Source organism: Oncorhynchus mykiss, chromosome 22, assembly GCF_057628025.1.
Source record: "Oncorhynchus mykiss isolate SJ-2025 chromosome 22, ASM5762802v1, whole genome shotgun sequence".
Taxonomy (NCBI): Eukaryota; Metazoa; Chordata; class Actinopteri; order Salmoniformes; family Salmonidae; genus Oncorhynchus; species Oncorhynchus mykiss.
Genome location: NC_143043.1, coordinates 11,878,455 through 11,904,487, shown reverse-complemented (window position 1 = coordinate 11,904,487; position 26,033 = coordinate 11,878,455). Strand labels below are relative to the sequence as shown.

The 26,033-nt window shown below is 41.4% G+C and overlaps 1 protein-coding gene across 1 annotated transcript in view; it reads left to right on the top strand.

Moving 5' to 3' along the window:
- The first annotated feature begins 7,970 nt into the window (after positions 1 to 7,970).
- The window catches only part of maoa (monoamine oxidase a), a 61,942-nt gene continuing 43,879 nt past the window's right edge, over positions 7,971 to 26,033 (top strand). Inside the window, exon 1 of the mRNA XM_021578875.3 lies at positions 7,971 to 8,315. Coding sequence (XP_021434550.1) covers positions 8,264 to 8,315 — 52 coding nt within the window. The 5' untranslated portion in view covers positions 7,971 to 8,263. The remainder of the gene's footprint in view (positions 8,316 to 26,033) is intronic.

The window sequence follows — 26,033 nt, the reverse complement described above, 5'->3', positions numbered from 1 at the left end:
AATGTGGTTTTTGGCCTGACTTTTGTATATGGATAGGGGTCCTCTATTCCAATCCTAAAGCAGCAGTACTTACGATGTCTCCTTTTTTTTGTCTTTCTAGAGGCAGAAAGCAGGGTGGCTCGCTCTCCCCTCTGCTGTTTACCATAGTTTTAGAGCCTCTTGCAACAATGATAAGAACAGATACAGAAATAAGGGGTGTACATGGAGGAGGAGAAAAACAGAAGCTGCTTAAGTATGCAGATGATATTCTACTGCTGGACTCTGATTCTCTTCAGTCTGTACCATGATTACTTACTTGTATTGAATCATATTCTAGTATGTCAGGTTACAAAATACAATGGGATGAGTCGGAAGCAATGCCAAGTAATGCCATATGTACTCTGGAAATGTTACCCCATTTAATGGCAAATGGGTTCCTACTGGGATGAAAAATGTGGGTAAGTTGAGCCTCAATTTGGAGGAAGTGATGGGACAACATTTTTAGCCACTACTAGTCAAGATTAAGACCAATTTAGAAAAATGGGAAAATATCAAACTTTCTTTATGGGGAAAGATCAACATGATTAAAATGGTTATGGTCCAATAATTTAAACATATCTCTGCAATGTTACCTATGAATATTCCAGACTGTTATTTTAAACAATATGACAAATCAACTAAAAACGTTTTGTGGGAGAGGTCTGTTGATACTCTGTCATATAGTCTTACAGGGGAGAGGTCTGTTGATACTCTGTCACAGTCTTACAGGGGAGAGGTCTGTTGAAACTCTGTCACAGTCTTACAGGGGAGAGGTCTGTTGATACTCTGTCACAGTCTTACAGGGTAGAGGTCTGTTGATACTCTGTCACACAGTCTTACAGGGGAGAGGTCTGTTGATACTCTGTCATATAGTCTTACAGGGGAGAGGTCTGTTGATACTCTGTCATATAGTCTTACAGGGGAGAGGTCTGTTGATACTCTGTCACAGTCTTACAGGGGAGAGGTCTGTTGATACTCTGTCACAGTCTTACAGGGGAGAGGTCTGTTGCTACTCTGTCACAGTCTTACAGGGGAGAGGTCTGTTGATACTCTGTCACAGTCTTACAGGGGAGAGGTCTGTTGATACTCTGTCACAGTCTTACAGGGGAGAGGTCTGTTGATACTCTGTCACAGTCTTACAGGGGAGAGGTCTGTTGGTACTCTGTCACAGTCTTACAGGGGAGAGGTTTGTTGATACTCTGTCATATAGTCTTACAGGGGAGAGGTCTGTTGATACTCTGTCACAGTCTTACAGGGGAGAGGTCTGTTGATACTCTGTCACAGTCTTACAGGGGAGAGGTCTGTTGATCGTCTGTCACAGTATTACAGGGGAGAGGTCTGTTGATACTCTGTCACATTCTTACAGGGGAGAGGTCTGTTGATACTCTGTCACAGTCTTACAGGGGAGAGGTCTGTTGATACTCTGTCACAGTCTTACAGGGGAGAGGTCTGTTGATACTCTGTCACAGTCTTACAGGGGAGAGGTCTGTTGATACTCGGTCACAGCCTTACAGGGGAGAGGTCTGTTGATACTCTGTCACAGTCTTACAGGGGAGAGGTCTGTTGATACTCTGCCATCTAGTCCTACAGGGGAGAGGTCTGTTGATACTCTGTCATATAGTCTTACAGGGGAGAGGTCTGTTGGTACTATGTTATATAGTCTTACAGGGGAGAGATCTGTTGGTACTCTGTTATATAGTCTTACCGTGGAGAGGTCTGTTGGTACTCTGTCACAGTCTTACAGGGGAGAGGTCTGTTGATACTCTGTCACAGTCTTACAGGGGAGAGGTCTGTTGATACTCTGTCACAGTCTTACAGAGGAGAGGTCTGTTGATACTCTGTCATATAGTCTTACAGGGGAGAGGTCTGTTGATACTCTGTCATATAGTCCTACAGGGGAGAGGTCTGTTGGTACTCTGTCACACAGTCTTACAGGGGAGAGGTCTGTTGGTACTCTGTCACAGTCTTACAGGGGAGAGGTCTGTTGATACTCTGCCATCTAGTCCTACAGGGGAGAGGTCTGTTGATACTATGTTATATAGTCTTACAGGGGAGAGATCTGTTGGTACTCTGTTATATAGTCTTACCGTGGAGAGGTCTGTTGGTACTCTGTCACAGTCTTACAGGGGAGAGATCTGTTGGTACTCTGTTATATAGTCTTACCGTGGAGAGGTCTGTTGGTACTCTGTCACAGTCTTACAGGGGAGAGGTCTGTTGATACTCTGTCACAGTCTTACAGGGGAGAGGTCTGTTGATACTATGTTATATAGTCTTACAGGGGAGAGATCTGTTGGTACTCTGTTATATAGTCTTACAGGGGAGAGGTCTGTTGGTACTATGTTATATAGTCTTACAGGGGAGAGATCTGTTGGTACTCTGTTATATAGTCTTACCGTGGAGAGGTCTGTTGGTACTCTGTCACAGTCTTACAGGGGAGAGGTCTGTTGATACTCTGTCACAGTCTTACAGGGGAGAGGTCTGTTGATACTCTGTCACAGTCTTACAGGGGAGAGGTCTGTTGATACTCTGTCACAGTCTTACAGGGGAGAGGTCTGTTGATACTCTGTCATATAGTCTTACAGGGGAGAGGTCTGTTGATACTCTGTCGTATAGTCCTACAGGGGAGAGGTCTGTTGGTACTCTGTCACACAGTCTTACAGGGGAGAGGTCTGTTGGTACTCTGTCACAGTCTTACAGGGGAGAGGTCTGTTGATACTCTGCCATCTAGTCCTACAGGGGAGAGGTCTGTTGATACTCTGTCATATAGTCTTACAGGGGAGAGGTCTGTTGGTACTATGTTATATAGTCTTACAGGGGAGAGATCTGTTGGTACTCTGTTATATAGTCTTACCGTGGAGAGGTCTGTTGGTACTCTGTCACAGTCTTACAGGGGAGAGGTCTGTTGATACTCTGTCACAGTCTTACAGGGGAGAGGTCTGTTGATACTCTGTCACAGTCTTACAGGGGAGAGGTCTGTTGATACTCTGTCACAGTCTTACAGGGGAGAGGTCTGTTGATACTCTGTCATATAGTCTTACAGGGGAGAGGTCTGTTGATACTCTGTCATATAGTCCTACAGGGGAGAGGTCTGTTGGTACTCTGTCACACAGTCTTACAGGGGAGAGGTCTGTTGGTACTCTGTCACAGTCTTACAGGGGAGAGGTATGTTGATACTCTGCCATCTAGTCCTACAGGGGAGAGGTCTGTTGATACTCTGTCATATAGTCTTACAGGGGAGAGGTCTGTTGATCGTCTGTCACAGTATTACAGGGGAGAGGTCTGTTGATACTCTGTCACATTCTTACAGGGGAGAGGTCTGTTGATACTCTGTCACAGTCTTACAGGGGAGAGGTCTGTTGATACTCTGTCACAGTCTTACAGGGGAGAGGTCTGTTGATACTCTGTCACAGTCTTACAGGGGAGAGGTCTGTTGATACTCGGTCACAGCCTTACAGGGGAGAGGTCTGTTGATACTCTGTCACAGTCTTACAGGGGAGAGGTCTGTTGATACTCTGCCATCTAGTCCTACAGGGGAGAGGTCTGTTGATACTCTGTCATATAGTCTTACAGGGGAGAGGTCTGTTGGTACTATGTTATATAGTCTTACAGGGGAGAGATCTGTTGGTACTCTGTTATATAGTCTTACCGTGGAGAGGTCTGTTGGTACTCTGTCACAGTCTTACAGGGGAGAGGTCTGTTGATACTCTGTCACAGTCTTACAGGGGAGAGGTCTGTTGATACTCTGTCATATAGTCTTACAGGGGAGAGGTCTGTTGATACTCTGTCATATAGTCCTACAGGGGAGAGGTCTGTTGGTACTCTGTCACACAGTCTTACAGGGGAGAGGTCTGTTGGTACTCTGTCATATAGTTTTACAGGGGAGAGGTCTGTTGGTACTCTGTTATATAGTCTTACAGGGGAGAGGTCTGTTGGTACTCTGTTATATAGTCCTACAGGGGAGAGGTCTGTTGGTACTCTGTTATATAGTCTTATAGGGGAGAGGTCTGTTGGTACTCTGTCACACAGTCTTACAGGGGAGAGGTCTGTTGATACTCTGTTATATAGTCTTACAGGGGAGAGGTCTGTTGGTACTCTGTTATATAGTCTTATAGGGGAGAGGTCTGTTGGTACTCTGTTATATAGTCTTATAGGGGAGAGGTCTGTTGGTACTCTGTTATATAGTCTTACAGGGGAGAGGTCTGTTGGTACTCTGTTATATAGTCCTACAGGGGAGAGGTCTGTTGGTACTCTGTTATATAGTCTTATAGGGGAGAGGTCTGTTGGTACTCTGTCACACAGTTTTACAGGGGAGAGGTCTGTTGGTACTCTGTTATATAGTCTTACAGGGGAGAGGTCTGTTGGTACTCTGTTATATAGTCTTATAGGGGAGAGGTCTGTTGATACTCTGTCACAGTCTTACAGGGGAGAGGTCTGTTGATACTCTGTCACAGTCTTACAGGGGAGAGGTCTGTTGGTACTCTGTTATATAGTCTTACAGGGGAGAGGTCTGTTGGTACTCTGTTATATAGTCTTACAGGGGAGAGGTCTGTTGATACTCTGTCACAGTCTTATAGGGGAGAGGTCTGTTGATACTCTGTCATATAGTCTTATAGGGGAGAGGTCTGTCAAACTCCCAACACAATTTTGTTACACTCAAAAGAAGTGTGGAGAACAGTACACAAGATATGTGGAATTTCACATCTATAACAAGAATACTCATTGTGGCACAATCCTAGGCTAAAGACATGAAACAAATCTGTGTACTGGAAACAGTGGCTAATGAAAGGAATTCATACTATAGGTGATCTGTAAAATGAAGATGTTTTAATGTCATACTCAGATTTGGTACAAAAATATGATGTGAGAGAAATATTTCTGGAAATATTTAGAATTGAGAGAATGTTTGTTAACAGGCTATCAACAAAATCCAGGAAAGGACCCAATAGCTGTGTATTTGGAATTACCCAAACGTAAAGCAGCCATTTTTGACTCAATATTTCGTCATCTGCAGAGTGAACACTGTAAAAACCTCAGAACAATATGGCAAATTGACCTTAAGTGTGAAATTGAGGATGATACCTGGTTGAAGATCTTGTCCAGCTCAGGGAGGAATATAAGGGAAGCGAGCGGGAAACTTTCTCAATACAAGATAGGTTTTATTGGACTCCAACAAGGCTTCATATCTGTGTTGGAAATGCCAAAAAGACACTGGGACATTTTTACACGCAATATGGGAATGTGCATTAGTGCTACCTTTCTAGAAGGATGTTTTCAAATATCTGGAGGAATGGTTTGAGTTAACAATTCCAGTTTCACTGAGAATATGTCTCTTGGGCAATAGAACAGAGTTACCTAATGTAACACATGTGAAATGTGCACTGATCACTGTTGGTATCGTTATAGCAGCTAGAGTTATCGTTAGAATTTGGAAGGGTCATGCCACTCCTACTCTGAAACAGTAGATAGAATCAATGTTGGAGGTAGCATAGTATGAACACATGTTTGCTAGGATCACTGGTAGAATTGACAATTCTAGAAGCTGGATACGTTTCTAATACTGGGAGGTGATGACTTATGCTTGTGAACCCATTTAGTTATGTACTGTAGCTTGTGAGATACTATTTGACTGTGTATGTGTGCTTTGTTGGAGGATATGTCTTGATGTCATGCTCAATGTTTATATGCTGTACAATGTTTTATTTTACATTTTTATTAGTTTGTTTGTCACGAATACCACCGAAGGTGGCTCCCCTTCCTGTTCGGGTGGCGCTCGGCGGTCGTCGTCACCGCCGGTCTACTGGCTGCCACCGATCCCTTTTTCCTTTTCGTTTGTTTTTGTCTAATTGTTTTCACATGTTCCTTGTTGGTGTTTTGGGATGGGTGTTATTTAAGTTAGTTTAGCCCGCTGGTGTTCGTGCGGGCTTATGCTCATTTTACCTTAGTGGTGTTTGTGTACTTTTGGTTTTCGCTGTCCTGTATTTTGGTAACAGTGGTTTTGGGTTGTTGCGCCTGTGTTTTGGGCTTCACCCATGTTTCTACCTGTTACTGTGATTGAGGACATTAAAGCGTTTTTTCCCATCTACCTTCTGCTCTCTGCGTCTGACTCCACACCCATCACTCTCCCGATGTTACATTGTTTGTGAAAAAAATACGAACTTTCGTTTTTTTTTAAGAATTAAAAAAAAAAAGGTATTGAGTCAATAAGTATTCAACTCCTTTTTTATGGCAACCCTAAATAAGTTCAGGAGTAAAAATGTGCTTAACAAGTCACATAAGTTTCATGGACTCTGTGTGCAATAACAGCGTTTAACATGATTTTTGAATGACTAACTCATCTCTGTACCCCACCATACTGGAAGGCAAGGTCCCTCAGTCGAGCAGTGAATGTCAAAGACAGATGCAGCCACAAAGAGCAGGGAGGTTTTCCAATGCCTCGCAAAGAAAGGCACCTATTGGTAGATGGGTACAAATACAAAAAAGCAGACATTGAATACCCTTTGAGCATGGTGAAGTTATTAATTACACTTTCGATGGTGTATGAATACACACAGTCACTACAAAGATACAGGCGTCCTTCCTAACTCAGATGCCGGAGAGGAAGGAAACTGCTCAGTGATTTAACCATGAGGCCAATGGTGACTTTAAAACAGTTACAGAGTTTAATGGCTGTAAAAGAGAAAAATTAGGATGGATCAACAACATTGTTACTCCACAATACTAACTTAATTGACAGAGTGAAAACATTCCAAAACATGAGTCCAGTTTTCAACAAGGCACTAAAGTAATATTGCAAAAAATGTGGTAAAACAATTAACGTGTTATCCTGAATACAAAGTGTTAACACTGGTTCCAGTGTGTATATGATCCCACTCTTTCAATGTTTATTCTAACACTGGAGAATTTACTGTGCAGCGTGGCACTTTACTGGCTTAAACCATGTGGGATCTAACTCAGATTATATGATTAACCACAATATACCCATTATGGATCATATACTACACTGTACTGGACACTCGCTAAGGACACAGATCTCGGCCTACGCACTCTCTATATTCTACACTACACTGCTCTATACTGCACAACATGCTCATTGTTATCCCCCATGAAAGGCTAGTATAGCAGTAGGTCAAGGTCCCCAGACACCTCCACAAGTTACCAAAGAGATCTACAGTCACTGAGGGTCCAGGGCTAGAGAAAGGGCTGGGCCAGGGCTAGAGAAAGGGCTGAGCCAGAGAAAGGGCTGGGCCAGGGCTTGAGAAAGGGATGGGCCAGGGCTAGAGAAAGGGCTGGGCCAGAGCTAGAGAAAGGGCTGGGCCAGGGCTAGAGAAAGGGCTGGGCCAGGGCTAGAGAAAGGGATGGGCCAGGGCTAGAGAAAGGGCTGGGCCAGGGCTAGAGAAAGGGCTGGGCCAGGGCTAGAGAAAGGGGCTCAGTTAGCTGGAGGTTGTTTTGGACCCCATGGCAGTGTAAAAGGCTCATAATCAGAGAGTGAAAAAGGCCATTCATTCTGTGTTTTGATGACCAAATATTTCCACAAGGGGGCAACATAAATTACTAAATCCAAATTGTAAATGGATTTATACGGACAGATTTAGGCCTATATAGCCTATGGTTTACAGTATGAATAACAACTAATAAATGTATCACACGTAACTTAACGGTGTTACTTAGCTCCTGCTTTGCTATCTAATTGCTATCATGTTCAGTCATGAAGACTAGTCATGACTTTTCTATGCATAATAACTCATATATAATGTTAGCCTTTCTATAATGACCATTGACCAATGTCTGGTCACAAATGAAAAACTTTAATCTGACCCTCCATAACTTGATACTGCAACACGTCAACACCTGATACTGTAACTGTAATCTTGTTTTACAGGATTAGTGGCTAAATGTGCAGGATTGCAAAACAACACATTGCTACTAAGCATGCAATCACACTATCTTATCTCAGTATATAATGTCCAAATTATATACTACAGTAGGTCTAGCCAATTGGAGCAGGTGTCGTTCTAGGACAAAGAGCATGTGTGGTCCCTCTCTCACCCCTGACATCAGAATAAAATCATGCAGAGTAGGCTAGGCTGCAACCCGTAGGCGGAGTCGGCTCAAATGGGCCTGTCTCCCCCGCTTTTAATACAGATGCGATCCTCTGTTCGCCTGGCGTCCAGCACCGAGCGAGGCGAGCGAACCGCAGGCAGCGGACGTACAGAGAGAGAAAGAGAGAGACCGGCAAAACAACACCATGACAGCACCGAACACATACGACGTTATTGTGATCGGCGGAGGAATATCAGGTACGTGCAATTTAAAGGGAAGCTTCCAAACAATTTACTGCAGTTAGTAAATAGACTGCTGGGAATATTACAATAGACTGCGAGGGAGGGAATCGATAGGAACTCGGGGTGATATGATATTGTAAGAATAGCAGCCACATCGCTTTATGTAAGTGGCCAACTGTTGCAGCACAAATGTGCAACACTGTAGCCCACAAGTCAGACAATAAATGTGCGCTGTTATTGTAGAGGCATATAGCCTACATTGGCCATGATTGAATACGCGTTATTCTTAATCAATACGGACTTACTGTACAGTTTCAGTTCATCTGCGTTTGTTTGCTTGTAAGATAGTCTCTTCCGTGAAGCTGCATCGACTGATAACATGTGGCTTTATAGTAGGAGTGTCCAAATGCAACATGTTGCACCATATTGCTTTAATATCGTAACAACAGTGGTTACAATTTAACAACTGAAGCATCTTTGTTCCTGCTATTCTTTGCTGTCATGCACTTCATATGATGAACATGCAGTATAGGCTATATGACATTTGACTTCCCGACTTGTGTTGCTGTAGCCTAATTCTCCACATCACAGTCACAAACTTTAAAAGCCTTATTTTACCTTATACAGGGTTGGTAAGTTACTTTCTAAATGTAATCTATTACAGTTACGTGTTACCTGTCCAAAATTGTAATCAGTAACATCACTCCCAAACTACGTAACGTAACCGGATGACTTTCAATACGTTTTGGATTACTTTCCCTTTAAGAGACATAGAATAACACGAAAATGATCCATCAAACGCATTTGGTGTGTTATAGTGGTCTCTGACCTGTGTTTACACTGGCTCAGGTGGAGCAAATTTAAACTTGACACTTTTTTCAATGCTGAATTGAATGACATTGAGAAAACTAAAAGGTGGTTTAAAATGCTTCAAAAGTTAGTACTTTTTATTTTAAATTGTCAGACTTGATTTGCGCTAACAAAAAAAATGCATCAACCCCTACACACATTTCCATTAATTATAATCCATACAGTAATGCACATTTCCTTTTGCTGCAGGATACATTTCCTGCTGTGAGAAACTGGTAAAATTAAGATCCTACACCTGTATGTCATGTCAGCATTTCACACAACTAGCAGTCACAGTTTGCCTGATATGTCATTGCCTGAGATGTCATTTGTGTTGCTGATCATGATTTCATCTCATCTCACACATAAACTGTGTCCTGATTTGAAAGTCTGACTGTGTGATGACTCTAACCCCACATAATGCATATAGCTAGCTGGTGGTGTGGCATTTGCTGTGTGTAAATAGCTGTATGGGTGTAGCCTCATAGAGGGCTGTACAGTCCCAATAAAAATCAAGTCTGCCTTATAAGCATCAATGCTATGAGTAAGCATCCACTTAAATAGGGATTGCATACAGAATACGGTAGCAGCAATATGAGTTATATTTTTGTAGCGGATGTGAGTCAGGCTCACGGTTTCATGATGCAGTACCTGCAACTTTAAAATCACTGCACCTTCAGCCCAACAGGGAATTTTCTCTTGGTAAAATGGTTAAGAAGTTGTTTTCTCCTGTAGGAAAACAGGGTTCAGGTCCTGCCCGTGACATGAATATAGTATATATTTTTATTGTCACCTAGGTGCAATGAAATGTGTTGTATTACAGGGTCAGCCATAGTCGATGTGCCTTGCTCAAAGGCACATCGGCCGATTTTTCACATTCTCTATGCAGCTGGAGAAATTATATCTCCTCCCACATGGAATATGTTGGATTAGAGCATTCAAATATTGTTGCCAATGAAATTGTGGAAAATAATGCTTACTGTATGCTATGGCTGAATCAATGTCTGTAATCATGTGCCCTCCAGTGGAGGCTCCTCAGAGGAGGAAGGGGGTGACCATCCTCCTCAGTGAATTTTATAATTGTTTTATTGTAAAACATTTAAAAAGTTATCCTTTTAAGATAAAACTACACTAAATATAATCACGTCACCAAATAATTGATTAAAACACACTGTTTTGCAATGAAGGTCTACAGTAGCCTCAACAGCACTCTGTAGGGTAGCACCATGGTGTAGCCAGAGGACAGCTATCTTCTGTCGTCCTCTGGGTACATTGACTTCAATACAAAACGTAGGAGGCTCATGGTTCTCACCCCCTTCCATAGACTTACACAGTAATTATGACAACTTCCAGAGAATGTCCTCCAACCTATCAGAGCTCTTGCAGCTTGAACTGACATGTTGTCCACCCAATCAAAGGATCAGAGAATGAATCTAGTACTGAAAGCATAAGCTACAGCTAGCTAGCACTGCAGTGCATGAAATGTGGTGAGTAGTTGACTCAAAGAGAGAGAAAATTGAACAGTTTTGAACAAATTAATTTATTCCAAAATGATGTAGAAGCAAGGAAAAGCTAGACAGGGGCTCCCGAGAGGCGCAGCGGTCTAAGGCACTGCATCTCAGTGTTAGAGGCGTCACTACAGACCCTTACTGACTGTACACTGTAAAGTTACTGCATGATTGTAGCAGGTGACAACAATGTAGGCTGTGTGTAGTGGTTATGATATGGTTTGGCTTAGAAAGGGTTTTTCGCCTGGTCACAAACAGCTGATGTGTTGTGCATTGAAGTCTACAAGCAAAGGGAAAAGGTGAGAGGAGGAGAGTGCATAGATGCGAGAAGGAATCGAATTTGGCAGCTATGAATGTGAATTGTATTTACGCGTGATCAGTGATGTATTCATTCATCCGATTATGTTGAAAAACGTTTCTTAAACAGAAGCAAACGCAACCAAACGGGCATAAACATACCTGAATTTGTCCAATAGAAACTCTCGTTTGCAACTATTGGACTAAGGATTACACACTATATGCAGGCAAGAGTGTGAAAGACGGTATTGAATGTATCACTGTCTGTCCATGTGTCCCTGTCTGTCACCTCAAATGTTTCTCTCGGCCTGTGTGCACCTATGTTGTAAACTTTCATTCATAGGCTAGGTTGTAGCAACCTTATGATGGGTATAGGGAAAATGAGAGTATCATGTAGAAGCCTAAACCAATCACGTGTTACATTTAACTGGGTTAATGGATATGAATGACAGTCATCCAAAATGCTGTAATAGAAATAAGGCCATTAGAGTAGAGTTTTCATCACTTGATGTTGAATTTATTTATTTTATTTTTATTGAACCTTTATTTAACTAAGCAAGTCAGCTAAGAACAAATTTTTATTTACAATGACGGCCTACCCCGGACAAAGGGTCCAGACGATGCTGGGCCAATTGTACGCCGCCCTATGGGACTCCCAATCACGGCTGGTTGTGATACAGCCTAGAGACATACACAGCATTAAGATATTGCCTGCAAACCCGAACCTTATAGGTAAACTCAGCATTGTCTTAAGCATATCCACCACCTCTGCAATATAAATTCAACAATAGACAGAATAATAGAGAAAATTATTCTGCGATAGCGAAATACATATTTCTTAATTACTCCTTTGTATTTATAAAAGCATGTCTCTGCAGGTTTACATATGAATCATAGTGTGTCACACTTTGCTCCTCTTTCTCTCTTTCTCTTGTTCTCTTTCTTTCTCTCTCTCTCTCTCCTACAGTTACACTAGGACAAGGTTGAAATATCTCTGTTTGTCTGTGCTGTTGCCCTTTAGAAGGTGACAACGAGGCCCACTTATTACAATCACTGTCTCTAGTCAAAGTGCTTCTCCTTAAGTACCGAGCAGTGGAGAGCTGTGTTCTCTTCTGGCTGCAAATTGTCCTCTGCAATTCACCATGCAGCCACCAGCCCCTTGGCCCCCAGGGGCGCTAGCAGCAGCACTGGATAGGGTCATAGTAGCACGGTACCCCTGGAGCAAATTAGGGTTAAGTGCCTTGTTCAAGGGCAGATCATCATATTTGCACCTTGCACCTCAGGTATTTGAACAAGCAACATTTTGGTTTCTGACCCAATACTCTAACCACTAGGCTACCTGTCGCCTGGAAGAACCTTTTGGGTTGCCACACAGGCGGAACCTTTCCAGTTCAAAAGGGCTCATCAAGGAACCCCCCCCCCCCCCCCCCCCGAAAATGGTCTCAGAAGAACCCCTGTGATGGGAGGGATTCACATGTTTACCTTTTTGATCATATATTGTAGAGGGGGCAGCCTATCAGACATGGCTTTCAGACAGTTATTTCTGCCTTTAGCATAAATGTAATTCCTGTTCATCATGTTAAGTTCATACACTACAAATCGTTTTGTTATTCTAATAATTACAGAGCAGCAAGAGGAATAAAGTAGTAACTATTCCATCTTTGGGATATGCATAGGCTCTTGAAGAGCTCAGACACCTCCGTTAGCCTCATTGTAGCTACAAAACTGTCAGTGTTCAACCTCAATGTTGATACATTGAAACATTAAAGGTTCCTCGAAGAAACCCTCACCTAACTGAATGTGCAAATATGAACCATTTACTAGCAATGGTTCCCTGAGGAACTCCAGGGGTTCCTTGAGGATCTCTAGGGTTCATTGAGTCATCACTAATTCTGAGAGTGTAGAGAACATTTAACAGAGACTGTTACCAAACCAGAGTGAGAGAGAGAGACATTTATAGTGTTGATGCTGGTGTTAAATTAACTCTGTAAGTGTTAAATTAACACTCATTGGTGTAAAAGAACCCCGGTGTTGGTGTTAGTAACCAGTGTTAAACCAAAACTACACTCATCATTATCATATTTCCCAGCATGCTTTATTGCAGGTTGTAATATGCAATTAATAACATCATTATTTAAATATGATAACGAAGTGGTAACTATTGAAACATTGGGATACACATAGGCACTTGAGAAACTCAACTTGTATACACCACATGAAGCTACAAAAGTGTCAGTGCTCAACCGTAACATTTGTTGACAATACAACAAAACAGATTAACCGGAGTGACGTCTACTCTCATGGGTAGCCAAAAATAACTATCTGAAAGCCAAGCCCCTACTAAAACCATGCCTCCAGGCCATTAACCTAACTAACTAATAACCTGTTTGTTCTGTCCACTATTAACTAGTGATGGAGAAAGAGAGCTTTCTGAAGCATTGGGACTTTCCAGCCAATTGTGTCAAATAGCTTAATTACTCAAGGATTTGATCAACACAGTGTACACTAGTGGCACCTGCTGGTGAAAATAATTTAGCCAAATTATTATAGAAGATGTCCCACACGTCATAGCCTTTTTTGTCTTCTACTGAAACCAATACCAAATCAAAAAGTTGGTTGTTTGACTAAATGAAGCTTCGGATGTCATTGATCACATGCTTCTGATAAAGTACTACCGGCACACGGCTTTGACATAGACTGCTTAACGATGGACGCAGGCTTGGTTTGACTGTTGACTGAGGGCCAGATATTTATAGAAAGCAGCTGGATTCCCCTTCTCCTGAACCTTTCCCCTGGAACATTGGTGTAAAAGTTAAGTGGCTGTGTAATTGCATCACGCTCAATAGAAATTCTGGGTCAAGACTCAGTAGATGTTTCCAAAGGCCTTCAGCCAGCCAACTCCAGCTTGCCTTTTGTATTAGTGTTAGCGGAGGCAGAGAGCCCTGCAGTCAATGTGTTGTGGAACACAAGATAAAACAGGTGTGGGTTAGGATTATCTACAGTATTGTAGCTACAGTACTGTTTATGCAGAGGATTTTCCAGAAAATGTTCATGGGCTTCAGGGTGTAAAGAAGGGATCATCAACTAGATTCAGCAGCTGGTCGGGGGGCCGGAACATAATTAAAAATCATTTGTAGACTGCAAATTGACCGCAAGAAGCCCAAACATATATAATATTTGACTAAAACATCATTTCAAATCTTGCTGACATTTCTCTACGATCACGTGTCTCTCTATTATGTGTGGAAATACTTGAGAACAGATTTCCTGAATTAAAATCACTTGGAGCTGATTTCCTGGTGTTACAGTCTTTCATAAAAATGAAAACTTAAATATGTAAAGACCGCCTTAATTCAAAGCAAATCAAATCAAATGACATTTTATTTGTCACATGCGCCGAATACAACATCCACGACTCGGTGAAGCATAAAATATTACCGTTTTTAATGTCCCGTTGGTAGGATATACTTTCTTTCAGTTCGTCCCATTTATTTTCTAGCGATTGAACGTTAGCTAGCAGAACAGAGGGCAAGGGCAGATTAGCCACTCGTCGCCTGGTCCTCACAAGGCACCTTGATCTTTTGCCTCTGAATCGTCGTTTTCTTCTCCAGGGAATCACAGGGATCGGGGGCCTGGTCTGGTGTCAACAGTATATCCCTCGTGTCCGACTCATTGAAGAATACAGCTTATCTTAAAATACTCAGTTCAATCCCAGTTCTGATGTCCAGAAGCTCTTTTCAGTCATAGGAGACGGTAGCAGCAACATTATGTACAAAACAAGTTACGAACAACGCCAAAAAACAAACAAAATAGCATGATTGGTTGAGGGCCAATAAGACGGCAGCCCTACCCACCGGCGCCACCATGAACTTAGTGCTTGTCTTATGTCTATAAATATGGGTGTGGTACACTTCCTGGAGATTATAAGCGCAGGCTCTATGTGTTTTATACCTACCTACTAAAGAATGTGCGTTTGATCTCACTTGACTACCTCTCTAAAGAGGGCACAGTGTTCTGTGTGCCGGTATACAGTCATTTCAGGTGTTCTCATCACTCTGACAAACATCAGAGAGAGAGAGAGATAGAGAGCGAGAGAGCTATTCAAATCCATAGCTGCCATTGTTTCCAGGGTGAGAGAGACACAGCTGAAGCCTCGAAGAAACATCGCAAACATTAATATGTAGCAGGTAAATAAAGTAGAGCACATATACTACCGATATATCTAATGATAAAAGTTAATTGATAGCTTTTCTTGCTTGCACAGCTGGAAAGACAGAGGGAATATTATAGATAGGGTGGTTGATGAGTCCACACTGACATATGAGCTCTTTATTGTTATATAACGGGATGTTAGATAATGGCAGTCAAGCTGTGGGAGAGGTTCAAGAGTACTGCAGGGACTCTAATACTAAGATGATTCATTGTGATTGGTTGATTGATTGATCTGATCGATGATCAAATCATGCACCTCTGGCAGGGGAAAAAGTACACCAATACATCAAGGACCAAACACAGTAAGGTTGAATCCTTATTCCCGGTTTAGCTTAGTTTATTAGGATCCCCATTAGCTACCACACATGCAGCAGCTATTCTTCCTGGTGTCCACGTAAAACATACAAATACATGATAAACAAAAAGTACAAAACGGTTATAGACAAGAACAACATGTGATATTACGTTAAATTCAAAATAAAACATTAAATAAGAGTTATATATTGGAAAGACCAAGAGACAACAAAAATACAATTTACACACTATTCATACAGCAGATATTGTATCTTTGAAGGGTTCTTCCTAGAACTCTCTATGAACAGTTCCGTCAGCCTTATTATCATTTAAAATTAAACTGTCTATTACTACAAAGGCAAAATGCAGTAACTACTCGGTAACTCGTTTTTTTTTGCTAATCAGCCAAATATTTTGCAGGTAGATAAGTGATAATGCACTGATGTATCATCTTACTATGAAGTATTTTTTTTGTGCATATCAACCATGACCACTGATTTGACCTATGACCCCTAAAATACAGATTCTGCACTCTGCCTTTGTATGACCTTAAACAACTATATTGGTCATGCAAAGGCAAAGTGCAGTATCTTCAATCTAAATGTGTTTATTCAACTTTATTGTTGGTTTTCTGTTTGATGTGTGAGTTCTAACTACATTCCAACTGTATTTACTGATTTTATGTAGTTATATTTTCATGTTTTGAATGTTGTATTGTAGTAACCCTCAAGCATTTTTTTTCAACCATAAGGTAAGGACTATTGTGCTTGGGAAACGAGACAAAACAAATGGAAAATGAAAGGTGGAACGGCGATGTCTAGAAGGCCGGTGACGTTGGCCGCCGAACGCCGCCCGAACAAGGAGAGGAGCCGACTTCAGTAGAAGTGATAAATGTCTTCATCCAACTTTCTTGTGTTTTTTTCTGTTTGACATTGTATGGCCATTGTTTTTACTTAGGGTGTCATAGGTCAAATCAGTGGTCATGATTGATATGCATAGACAATTACTTAAGAGTAAGATAATACATTATCACGTGTCTACAACATATTTGGATGGAGAGCAAATAAACTTTAAAGCCATTTTTCTCCGTTTCACTGTTTGCGAGGTTACTGCTCTTTGCCTTTGTATGGTAAAGCGGGTAACTGCTGTCACAACAAGGTGGATCAAAGCCAAAGTGCAGTAACTTCAGTTATTGCTGTTTGCCTCAGTTTTTACTTGGATTTTGTAGTTAATGCAAATTTCACACTCCATTTTCTCTGAAATGGAACATAATTGAACCAGTACACTTTGTCAAGTGATTTCAGTTTTAACTCAATTTCTACCAAAGTGATGTGTATTTCCTATTGGGATCCAGTCAGAGTAAGGATATCTAACAATTGGAACTCTTAATCACCCACAACTGTTTTCCTTCAAAATGACTGCCAGGGTAGGGAAGTCTGATTACTTAGATGACATAAATCATCTAAACTGGAAAAAACATCTTAGTAACGGTGCATACGGTAAGTCTAACAGATTGTATTAGTTAAAAAAACTAAACGTAGCTTTGTTATTTATCTTTGTGTAGCATAAGAATAATCAACCAGTCAATGTACATGCAAAAACACAAATATTGAAAAAAAATATTCTGAAAATCAACCTGCAATAGAGCATGCTGGGGGTGGGGGGGTTACTTCTGAATCAACACTTCTTGCCTTCCAACGAATCGTGATTTCCTTCCAAAGGATCATTTAAGAACCCATTCTTCAAAAAATGAACCTTTAACATTCTTAGGATGTTAAAGGTTCTAAGTAGAATCCTTTGCCTTATGAAGAACATTTATTCAGATGAATTTATTCAGCTTCGTAGAACCTTATCCCTCTGCAAAGGACCCTTTTGGAACCCTTTTCCTAAGAATGTAGGGAAAATAGGCTCATCTCTCTCTCTCTCCGTCTCTCTCTCTCTCTGTCTCTCCATCAGTCTCTCTCTGACTCTCCCTCTCTCTTGCTCTCTCTCTCTCTCTGTCTCTCCATCAGTCTCTCTCTCTCTCTCTCTCTCTCTCTCTCTCTCTCTCTCTCCCTCTCTCTTGCTCTCTCTCTCTCTCTGTCTCTCCATCAGTCTCTCTCTGACTCTCCCTTTCTCTCCCTCCCTCTTTCTCTCACACACTCCCTCCCTTTCTTGTCTCTTCCCATCGTCCTCATCTCTTCCCATCTGCCTCCTCCTCTCTCTCTCTCTGTCTCACTCCCACTTTCTCTCTCTCAATCTCTCTCTCACCACCCTGCGGACATGACCTGTTTAACGTGCAATGTCACACATCTCTCCTTATAATTGCTTTTCGATACAGCTGCTTTGTTTGATAGATGTGAAAAGGCAATCACTGTCTGAGCCCTTACGTCTTGTAAATGTCTCCCCTCTGCCGGATCGATACACAGCATTTTAGGGCCTAAGGACAGTGGCAGAATGTCCTCTTGTTGTGTTCTTGGTATTGGATTTTTGTTTTGTGTCGCTGTTCTGTGTTGGCAGAGCCCAGGGAAAGAACATTCCACGTTATCTGGGAGATAGAATAGTCTCATCTTACTCTTATGTTTTGAGGTTCACACACATACACACACACACACACACACACACACACACACACACACACACACACACACACACACACACACACACACAGCTGGCTGCCATTAGTAATCCTGCCAGGTTAAAATAAAACAAGCTCGTGCATTTGCATGAGTAGCCCTTGTAAGACAATGCCGTAGCAACTTCTATGGTCTTATGTCTAGCCCTGTCTTGGATCTGTTTAGTCAACTCCTCCCTTACGGAAAAACTTTATGAATTTCACATGTGAACACGTGATCGCGTGTGACCTCATGAAATCACATTTGATTTCTGTCATGGTCCCCTGGAGGTTTTTGTCCAGTTACGGTGAAAATATGATAAATGTAGAACTAGTTACTGTGTTTTTACAGTTAAATACAGGTGTTAATAGACAGTAGGCTGATACTTGGGAATCAACCTCCTGGTTACTAACTACCTGAAGTTCCTACTGCACCACCAGGTCTGCTGGTGTAATGGAAATTGGCAAAAATACATTTCTGCACTTTGTGTCACGCCCTGACCTTAGACAGCCTTTTTATTTCTCTATTTGGTTCCCAATCAGAGGCAGCTGTCTAGCGTTGTCTCTGATTGGGAATCATACTTAGGCAGCCTGTTTTCCACCCTAGTTTGTGGGATCTTGTTTTTGCGCAGTAGCTGTCTATCCCTGCAGAACTTTACGCTTGGTTATATTTTGTTGTTTTGTCGGTGTTTCAGTATTAAATATCATGGACACTTTCCACGCTGCGCTTTGGTCTCATTCAGTCAACGACGGACGTAAGACTTTGCCTGACGTTGCAGTAAAATAAAGTAAATATATACTACTTGGTGTTATGTCTATAAAATGACAGTATGCTGTTGTATTCTGATTTCAATTAGTGTAAAAAAACAACTGTAATTTTGTACTGTAACAACACTTGGGATTTGAAATAAAAACCTCTTGGTCACTAACAACCTGAAACATCCTGCTTACAGTGAAGCTATAACACCAGATCTTCGAGCATGAAAAAGATTTGGCCACGGACTTAATGCATTTCTGCACTTTGCTAAAAGCTGCCCAGAATCAAGTCAATAATTGTCCAATAATCACCACCAATATAACATCAACATAAAACTACCAGTACTCAACGACACTTGACATAGAGTACACATCAGGGGTAGGCAACCCTGTTCCTGGAGTGCCATAGGTACTGCAGGATTTTGTTCAAACTAGGCCCCACACCCGACCAGCTGAGCCAGTTGTTCAGTGATTGCCTAAATTCAACACACCTGGTCATCCAGGTCAGTTAAATCAAAAACATGATGTGCTTACAGCACTTCATCCCTGATATACATTAACACTTTGGGGATTTCAACTTGCATCTTCTTGGTTGGGAGTGCATCAATGTTTTTGCAGAGCCACCAGGTTCATACTTATTCATACAATGTTAAAACATTTTTTAAATAATAATAGATTACAAAAAAGAGAAAAAAATTAACACGAAAAATAAAATAAATATAAGGGGATGGTTAGTAAACAGTGTTGCTACCTGGGGGTACAAAAAGGTCAAAGGTACACTTCACAGGAACACATATGAACTCACATGGTACAGTTCAGTACCTGGTAGGTATAATAGGATATTTTTCTACCCAATATTTTGAATATAATGTATCTGTGCTTTGATAGGTGGGGGCAATGTACTGGTGGTGACATTATCATATTTTGGGGCGTGGTCAAATATATGTGTATTTATGCCAACCTTCAGTCGAAGTGTTGAAGCCGTTTTAATTGTTTGATGGTTATGCCAATAAAAGTAGAGCAATTCCTTTGGCACTGGCTGTTCTTAAGAGGTTGTAAGAGAGTGTGTCAGTGATGAGCGGATCTGTATAGACTAGAGGTTACTGTGGATATACCATTAACTTAATGGCAAGTTGATGCTGTGAATTTGTCTTTTTTTACTGGAATGTTATTGTAACTCACTGGGGAAATGTTGCCAGTAACCTACAGAACTGCCACTCAGGGTTGCCAGGTATAGCTAAAATTACCCGCCCAATGACAACTCAAAACCTGACAAAATGGCCTGAAAACTAGCCCTATTTTATTTTCCCTCAGCCTTGAAGCGAGCATAGAAGTTATTTAGCTCGTCTGGAAGGCTCGTGTCACTGGGCAGCTCTCGGCTGCACTTCCCTTTGTAGTCTGTAATAGTTTGCAAGCCCTGCCACATCCGACAAGCATCGGAGCCAGCATAGTGCGATTCGATCTTAGTCCTGTATTGACGCTTTGCCTGTTTGATGGTTCGTCGGAGGGCATAGCGAGATTTCTTATAAGCTTCCGGGTTAGAGTCCCGCTCCTTGAAAGCGGCAGCTGTACCCTTTAGCTCAGTGAGGATGTCGCCTGTAATCCATGGCTTCCGGTTGGGGTATATACGTACAGTCACTGTGGGGACGACGTCCTCGGTGCACTTATTAATAAAGCCAGTGACTGATGTGGTGTATTCCTCAATGCCATCGGAAGAATCCCGGAACATGTTCCAGTCTGTGATAGCAAAACAGTCCTGTTAGTATCTGCTTCCTCTGACCACTTTTTTTATAGACCGAGTCACTGGTGCTTCCTGCTTTCATTTTTGCTTGTAAGCAGGAATCAGGAGGATAGAGTTATGGTCAGATTTGCCAAATGGAGGGTGAGGGAGAGCTTTGTATGCATCTCTGTGTGTGGAGTAGAGGCGGTCTAGAGAAGAGTTACCGTATTTATACAATAAACACATTTTCCATCATTCTATTGAGCCAATTAAGAAGGAATATCGACTTAACTTGTAGCGTTAGAAGCAAAATGTGGTTTTCACCAAAATAATAGTTATTGTGAACTATGACATGACATGACTTAATAAACTAATTGGAATATGTCGCAAAATAAAATATAATTTGCTCTTATTAAAATCGGCAGATCATTTTCCATTAACGGATGTCGATGTAGCTCGTTTGACTGCTATGATTAAGCATTAAGGCACCCTGGGGGTTTGTGGTATATGGCCAATATACCACGGCTAAGGGCTGTTCTTAAGCATGACGCAACGTGGAGTGCCTGGATACAGCCCTTAGCCGTGGTATATTGGCCATATACCACAAACCCACCGGGTGCCTTATTGCTATTATAAACTGGTTACCAAAGTAAAAGTATTTTTTTGTCATACCCATGGTATACTGTCTGATATACCACGGCTTTCAGCTAATCAGCATTCAGGGCTTGAACCTCATTTATAATTGTAAAAATATCCATTGTGCACATGTGCATAACTATAGATAGGAGAGTTTGAGTGATGAAGTTGGACAGAGGATCTCGAAATCTCTGAGCGAGAAACACTAGGACAAACTTAAAAACAAATGTTAGGCTATTTTATGGCAATTGGGCTGTTATCATGTGCCAGATAATGACTAAAAACCTTTATAACTGGCCCACTTGCGAGATTGATTTGCAATTTCAATAGGCATAGGCTACAGACTAATATCTGGGTTTATAATTGTAATTCTACTTTGCCGTGGTTTGCTTGGATAGATGCAGGCAGCCTATAGCCCCTGATAGTCCTACATCTCTGTAACGCTCAATGAGTGAATGGGTGTGGAGTCAGGCGCAGAGAGCAAAGGATGTGGGAAAAAACACGCTTTAATGTCCAAAATCAAAAGAACAAAATAGTATTACCCAACAGGCGTAACTATTAAAACAATATAGTACCCTTAGGTAAAATACCAGGACAGCGAGAAAACCCAACAAACCACTAACACCTCTCACAAATACAGAAGAACAAGCCCGCACAAACAGAAGCGGGCTAAACGAACTTAAATAACACCACCCTAACAACCAAACAATGAACAGGTGAAACCAATTAGACAAAACCAAACGAACACGGAACAAAGGATCGGTGGCAGCTAGTAGACCGGCGACGACGACTGCCGAGCGCCACCTGAACAAGAAGGGAAGTCACCTTCGGTAATATTCGTGACAATCTCATTTCAGATAGTCTACTGAATGATTTAGCAGACTCATTTATTAAACATGAATAGTTTGCCGATTTCGAAGTAAGAGGTGCTTCTGTTTCCCAATAGCCTGCTGGAATAGGCTACTGAGGATGTGGTCGTAATTTCAATGACTGAATTAAATATTAATAATATGTACATTAACTGAATTTGCTTGTCAACAACAGCCATTGTTTATTTTTATTTTTTTATCCTGTAGCCAAATCTGATTGACTGTTACCGTCAGTCTAATGCGTTCCAACGATAGAGCTTTGATAACTTCCAATTGATTTAACTAAACATGGCCATAATAATTGCATAATAACACAAGGCTACAACAACAATACGCTGACGTTATAGGCTATTTATTAAATCCGTTTTCCAGCGCCAGGTAGGCTACACAAGTGGCACAAATTGTTTTGCAATGACTGCAGTGATATAGGCCTAGTCATTTCAACATATTCATTGTATCAAATGGTAGGCTACAATGGCATATAAATTAATAGGCTACTTGATGGACAACAAATGTAAATGTATCATTCCTGTCACGTTCTGACCTTAGTTCCTTTGTTTTTGTCTTTGTTTTAGTATGGTCAGGGCGTGAGTTGGGGTGGGCAGTCTATGTTCTTTTTTCTATGATTTGGGATTTCTGTGTTTGGCCTGGTATGGTTCTCAATCAGAGGCAGCTGTCAATCGTTGTCCCTGATTGAGAACCATACTTAGGTAGCCTGGTTTCACCTTTGAGTTGTGGGTGATTATTTTCTGTTCAGTGTTTTTTTTCAGCACCATACAGGACTGGTTGTTTGTCGGTTTATTTCAGTGTTCAATTATTTTATTAAAGAATATGGACACTTGCCACGCTGCGCATTGGTCCTCCTCTTCTTCCACCGACGACCATTACACATTCTCCACATTTAATGTCAGTTTCATTGAGTACTTTTCCCCCTAACAAAAGCAGGTGAGGGAGTTCCATAATTTCCATTTCAAATTTCCATAATGACAAGTTAAATAGCCTACCTACAACTGGTAAAAAGTTGTCACATTGTGCAAGTGTGCTGCTCTGTCTCCTCTCACTCATTTGACTCAGCCAATAGGGGACTAAGCTGCATGCTGCTGTGCTCTCTCAACACACACACATCCCTAAGGCCCTCCCCACCACTCACTCAATAACATAGTTAACAGCAGCAGGTCACAGTGAAATACTTCAAAAATATATATATATATGTTTTAAGAGAAATACAATGTTGGCGACAGTGCAATTTAGAAGTAGCCCAAAAAACCCGCAACCCGCTACCAATCCATTTTCACCCGCGACATTGTTTTGAAAGTAGCCCAATTTGTGGGAAAACAGTAAACATGGCAACCCTGCTGCCACTAGCAATCTTGCCAGCAACCTATTGTGCCTTCACTGACTCTTCTGTTGACAACATGCACATCACTTGCTGATTGGCAGCATACTGCATACAGGCTTGGTTTATTCGAGGCGTGGCTTTCAGCCAGCTCTTTTTAGTCTTCCATAAGAGGGGCTGTCATCCCAATTAATCTGGTCTGTTCATAAACATTATGCTTTGACACTATTAGTTCTGCAGGTTTGTTAAAGGCCGACATAAGTGCATGTGATACCGAGCATCATAAGAGCTTTAACATATAGCTAGTTACCATGCAATTGTAATACTCATTTTCCTATCAGACCGTCAGCTCAGTGAGTATGATGGATTAGATATGGTAAGTTACTGTGAAATTTACAATAACTCCCTTGTAACTATTATAGTTGACAGTAAGTTATTGAAAATTAAACATTAACCTCCTGTGAACCAGTTGCCATTAAAGAGGAACTGACAGCGTTTTAACGACTTTGCAGAAATGAAACAAACAGACAATCATAATACCAGTAAAAAAGATCCAATTCCAAGTTTATGCTACAAAACTTCAAAAGAGGTTTTAAAATGAGTTTGTATTTGACTCAACATTCCATGATGCAGAGTAAGGCATTGTTGGCAGAATAGATGGAGGCAGTTCAATGCATGATCAGTCTAATTCACTAATACATTTCTTGGTAGTCCAACAAATATTGCTATCAGGTTGTAAATCACAGCTGGCCTTGTACATTGTGTGCTGTCTCAAGTCAATCGAGATTCAGTTTCAATTACTCCATATTTTGGATTAAAAACGGACTAATGTAACTAAGGCTGGGAATGTCAATTCAATCAAACTAGCAAGGGCAATGATAAGTCAGTCAATACGTGGCTAATAGGCTAACGTATCTATTTATGTAGCTATTCAGTTAGTGAGCTAAAAACACCACCACTTAACACACCCTCTAACTCTTCGGAAGTGAAATCTTGTATACCCAAATCCTTCTCTGCAGCTGCCACCACAACATCTACTATATGTTCTTGGTAACAAATAACCATCTGGTGGCACTGCTGAGGCAATAATGCACTCCAGACCAAAAGGTTGCAAGTTCAAATCCCGAGAGCATTTACGCCCACTTAGGGCTAGATTCTATCAGAGCCATGCTAGCAAACACCCGCATAGCAGTTGTGTCGGAGGTAGAACTGCGTTAGTGCTGTCAAATCCACAAGTGTCTCCTGGCGTTGTACCTGAAGAGGAAATTGCCATTGGCTGCATGGAGCTGCATTAACAGAAGTCCCATGCAGCCTTGTTTACAAGTTGGATTGTGATATGTAATCTACACATTGACAAGGCTGATATAAATCCTTTAATGATTTTCAATTTGCGTGTTATTATTTCTATATAGCCTACACTTTCTCGTTCTGAACTTCTAGCTTAAGTAGTGTGACTTCATGACAATAACCAACACGAGCAGCTGCTCACTGATTTGACAGCTCTAATGCACACCTCCGACACTGCCAAAACACCAGCTAATGCGGGTGTCGGCTATCTTGTGTTTACGCTTGATCAGAAAGAATCTAGGCCTTAATGTCAAGTGTCTCTGAGCACTGCTACTTTTTAGTTGGTGTTGTAAGATAATGGCACAATTATTGACTTGATTCCGGGCAACTTCTAGCAAAGTTCAGAAATGTATTCTTGATAATAAATCTATGGCCGATCTCTATCGAAACGTTGTTATACATAAATATCACCTTGGGAGCAAGAGCAGCAGTGTGCAGTATTTTCCTTTCTGTTTTCCATGAGTTTGGCTACAACTCCAGCACCTGTGGAAAGTACCTGGATGTGCGCATGTTTTTCAGCTTTTGTACACAATCTCTATCATGGCCACAGACCCTGTGGCGAGGCAGAAAATGCAGGTTGCTGTCATTTAAGAGGTTGTGACTTCAAATCCCAGGTGAGGTTGCATCCAAAGTAACCAATGTTTAGGTCAATTCTATTTAAGTTCCAGTCAATTCAGAATGTAAACCAAATTTAAATTCCTTTTTTTCCCGATATCGGAATTTCTGTGTACTTCCTGAATACAGTTCATTGTTGTATATTTACTGACAAAATACAGTTCAGTTGTAGAGTATATACTGAACAAAAATATAAACGCAACATGCAACAATTTCACTCAATTGAAATAAATGAATTAGGCCCTAATCGTTGTCCGTAGCTTTTTATTTTTTATTTATTTGACTAGGCAAGTCAGTTAAGAACAAATTCTTATTTTCAATGACGGCCTAGGAACAGTAGGTTAACTGCATTGTTCCTGCTTGTGCCTGCCCATACCATAACCCCACTGCCACCATTGTGCACTCTGTTCACAACGCTGACATCAGCATACCACTTGCCATACACGTGGGTCTGCAGTTGTGAGGCCAGTTGGCAACAGCTCTGGTGGACATTTCTGCAGTCAGCATGCCAATTGCACGCTCCCTCAACTTGAGGCATTGGGTTGTGTTACAAAATGTCACATTTTAGAGTGGCCTTTTAGAGTGGCCCCAGCACAAGGTGCACCTGTGTAATGAGCATGCTGTTTTATCAGCTTCTTGATATGCCACACCTGTCAGGTAGATGGATAATCTTGGCAAAGGAGAAATGTTAACAGGGACGT